At 33.7% G+C, this 4442-nt stretch overlaps 1 protein-coding gene across 1 annotated transcript; it reads left to right on the top strand.

Moving 5' to 3' along the window:
• The first annotated feature begins 2310 nt into the window (after positions 1 to 2310).
• On the top strand, positions 2311 to 4158 carry LOC139432093 (uncharacterized). The gene has a single exon (XM_071200434.1). It carries the CDS (start codon positions 2311 to 2313, stop codon positions 4156 to 4158), a length of 1848 nt encoding a protein of 615 aa, XP_071056535.1.
• The last annotated feature ends 284 nt before the right edge of the window (positions 4159 to 4442 follow it).

The following is a 4442-nucleotide window of genomic DNA, read 5'->3' as shown; positions in this document are numbered from 1 at the left end:
TATGTAATTTGAGTATTAGAGTATGTTCATCGCGTACTGGAACGCAAATAGCATTCGTTCGCGGTTGCGATAACATCGTAGTAGTTTCACCTATTTTATCTCAAACTTTTATACCAAGTGTTTCCGTATATTTCCGAAATTTACAAACTCGAAAATGTTTATTTGCGAGCGTTGTCAAACATCTTTTACGTTAAAACGTAATCTTGACAGACATGTACAAAGTAAACATGGTCAAACCAAATTCGATTGTTCGATGTGTGGAAAATGTTTATCGAGGCGAGATAAATTGGATGAACATCAAAGATTATTTCATGGATTACCAATTACATCCAAACGTCAAGCACCGCCACCACCATCAACTCAAGCACCGCCGCCACCATCAACTCAAGCACCATCGCCACCATCAACTATAGAAACTCAATCGAATTTAGAGATGGGAGGTCCTTCATCATCATCATCATCACCACCATCCACTAAACGCCGTCGAGGCTCAACACTACCACCGCATTCAATTACCAAGAACAAAGGTAAGGCATGCGAGGTTTGCGGTGAGTTTTTACCGTCACTTACGTCACTTGAAACTCATCTTCAAACACAGCATGCCGAATTAATCGATAAGAATGTTACAAAAATGATGTCATGCTATAAAAATAGGGTAGTTTGCTATAAAATTAGTGGAGCTCAATCTGAGGATGATATACCGTCATATCTATTGAAATGTTGTGAAACAGTTAATAGACTGATTGAACAACATCTCAATGAGAATGGTTCGATAAAAGCTCAGATTGAGTTATTAGCTAATTTTATTAAGTCCGGGTTTGATGGTGATGGTAATGAGGAAGTCATAACGTCGGAGAAAAATTTTAATACCAAATTTAAAATTATCACTTCATCTACCATGTTGAATGAGGTTTATGATGAGATGACTCGTGATATTTTAACTCAAAGCGAGGAGTTTCAGGAGTGTGGGTCTGGGTGGGCTTTCCACTCAATATCTTACCTCCTGTTAAACCTCAACAAATTTGAGCCTATTCCTGGGTCATCGTATATTCATTTACCTCATGAAATCGTTAATAAAAAGGCGTGCATCAATATTAAGAACTATGAAGATGATGCATGTCTAGCGTGGTGTTTGACGGCGGCTCTTCATCCGGCGAATCATAGTCAAGACCGGACTTCGAGCTACCCTCATTATAGTCAAGTGCTTAATTTACAAGGGATTACATTTCCCATTAGTGTAAGAGATATTGTTAAAGTGGAAAAATTAAATAATTTAAGTATTAATGTTTATGAATTAGTTAAGGAATCAAAAGGTTATTCGGTGGAAGGACCAATTTATTTTACCAAACAAAGACGTGATATTCATATAAATTTACTTTATTTATATGAATCCGGGAAAGGTCATTTCGTTTTAATTAAAAATCTTTCGAGGCTAATATCAAGTCAGGTTACACACCACGGACATTCTATACACCTTTGCGATGGATGTTTAACACGGTTTTCATCGGCTGAACATTTAACTGCACATCAGATTAATGATTGTAATCATACAAAGACAGTTGTACCCTCCACAAATTTAAAATCAAAACCAAATTATTTCGGCTTATATACCCCTCAGAACATTTTAGAGTTTAATAACTATAAATTCACTCAGATGGCCCCTTTTGTCATATACGCCGACTTTGAATCGATTTTAAAACCGATCGATCATTGTGAGCCACATTCTTCCAAGTCTTTCACGGAAACAATTGAGATGCATCAACCGTATAGTTTCGCGTACTATATCGTTTCCACCATTGATTCCAATTTCAATAAATTTGAAACGTATACGGGTCCTGATGCACCTCAAGTTTTTATCTCTAAATTAATTGATGATGTCAAATTTATTTATAATAAATACTTTAAAACCGTAAAACCAATGCTACCTTTAACGGTCGATGAGCAACGGAATTTCGATTCAGCTGAAAATTGTTTTATTTGCCAAAATCCTTTCACTTCACATCAGGTTAAGGTTCGCGATCATTGTCACATAAGCGGTAGGTACCGTGGGCCCGCTCATACAAATTGTAATTTAAATTTTCAACTTCAAAATTTTATTCCAATATTTTTTCATAATTTTAGCGGTTACGATTGTCATTTATTTATTAAAGAAATGGCTGATGCGGATGAAGATGGGCTTGATGTATTACCTAATAATAAAGAAAAATACATCAGTTTCAGTAAACGGATATTAGTCGATAAAGCGCAAGTGGAGGGAGACCGTGTTGAAAATACTTTTTTAAACTAAGATTTGTAGATTCATTTAGGTTTATGGCTTCATCATTAGATTCTTTAGCTGGTAACCTTGACGAATTTGATTTAATAAATATACGTAAATTCTTTCCACACAATGATCAGTTTAGATTATTGAGCAAGAAAGGAATATTCCCCTACGGTTATATGGATTCACTCGATAAATTAAACGTAACTTCATTGCCACCTAAAAACGCTTTTTTCAACAAACTATCATTTGAAGATATAACCGATGAGCAGTATTCCCATGCTCAAACTGTGTGGGAAAAATTTAATTGTCAAAATTTAAAAGATTATTCGGATTTGTATCTAAAAACTGATGTCCTTTTACTTGCCGATGTATTTGAAAAATTCAGACAAGTTTGCTTCAAAACCTACGATTTAGATCCCGCTCATTATTATACTGCCCCAGGACTTTCTTGGGATGCAATGTTGAAATTTACCAAAATTAAATTAGAATTATTGACGGATATAGATCAAGTCCATTTTATTAAGAAAGGCATCCGTGGAGGCATTTCCCAATGCTCCCTACGGTCCGCTAAAGCCAATAATAAGTATATGGATGATTATAACCCCAATTTACCGTCAAACTTTTTAATGTATTGGGACGCTAATAATTTGTATGGGTGGGCGATGTCTCAATTTATGCCCGTTTCCAATTTTAAATGGCTGAGTGAAAATGACATGCAAAAATTTGATTTTAATAATATACCCGATAATTCCGATTTTGGATATATTTTAGACGTAGATATTGAATACCCATCAGCTTTGCATGATTTACACAACGATCTCCCGTTTTTAGCTGAGAATTTAATTGCCCCCAATAATCGATGTGAAAGTGAAAGGAGATTAATTCCAAATTTATTTGATAAGAAAAATTATGTGATCCATTATAGAAATTTGAAACAAGCTGTTGCTCACGGTCTTAAAGTTCGCAAAATTAATAGAGTTTTATCGTTCAGACAGTCTGCGTGGTTGAAATCTTACATCGATAAAAATACGGAATTACGCCAATTCGCAAAGAATGCGTTTGAAAAAGATTTTTTTAAATTGATGAATAATTCCGTATTTGGCAAGACAATGGAAAACGTCGATAAGCGAGTCGATGTAAGATTAGTGACCAGTTGGGATGATGTGCATACTGGTAAAGCCGCAGGTAGACCTCGTTTAGGAGCTCGGAGTTTAATAGCAAAATTAAATTTTAAAAGTATTACAGTATTCACAGAAACGTTTTCGGCAATTCAAATGGATCGTCTTCATGTCGTTTACGATAAACCTCTATACGTCGGTTTTACTGTTTTAGAACTTTCAAAATTGTTAATGTATGATTTTTATTATGATTTCTTAAAGCCTAAATATGGCGAGGACGTTCGGTTGTGCTATATGGACACCGATAGTTTCACTGTATTAATTAATTCTGATGATATATATAGAGATGTTAAATTAAATTTAAATAAATTTGACACATCTAACTACAGTCCCGATAATCGGTTTGACATACCCTTGCAGAATAAAGCGGTTTTAGGTAAAATGAAAGATGAGAATTGTGGAAGCATAATGGTCGAATTTGTTGGTTTGAGGTCAAAGGTATATGCTAATAGGGTCGCTGATGGGCGGATTACCAAAAAATCCAAAGGCGTTAAGAAGGCTGTTGTTAAACATCACATCTCTTTTCAAAATTATTTAGATTGTCTAAATTCCAAATCGGTTTTATTTAAAAAACAAACATTATTTAGAAGTTTTAATCACAGTATATTTACTGTATTACAAAATAAATTGGTTCTTTCACCAAATGACTCCAAGCGATATATTTGTGATAATGGAATTAATACATTAGCTTGGGGTCATTATAGTATAACGTGTTAAGTAATGTTAATGTAATTTTAAGTATATAATTATTAAGTTTGATAGTTTTATTGTACAATTTTAATACCTTTTGTAATTAGTATGTCGGAGGTTCATTATATTTTTTATGTTTAGATTGTTTAATTTCATATAGATTAAGTATATTAAATAAATGTAATGTTAAAAAAACTTATTTAAAAAATTATATTTATTTTAATTTAAACAAGTGTTGGTGAGGTGCAATGAACTCTACTTAACCTCGGTGATTTAATAATAAAAACTGCTTAATTCGCATTTTATGGAGC

Source organism: Onthophagus taurus, chromosome 11, assembly GCF_036711975.1.
Source record: "Onthophagus taurus isolate NC chromosome 11, IU_Otau_3.0, whole genome shotgun sequence".
NCBI classification, from domain to species: Eukaryota; Metazoa; Arthropoda; class Insecta; order Coleoptera; family Scarabaeidae; genus Onthophagus; species Onthophagus taurus.
This window is presented reverse-complemented; position numbering and strand designations above follow the sequence as displayed.

Coding starts and splice junctions, on each gene's coding strand:
- LOC139432093 (XM_071200434.1), top strand. CDS start 2,311: ATGGCTTCATCATTAGATTCTTTAGCTGGTAACCTTGACGAATTTGAT.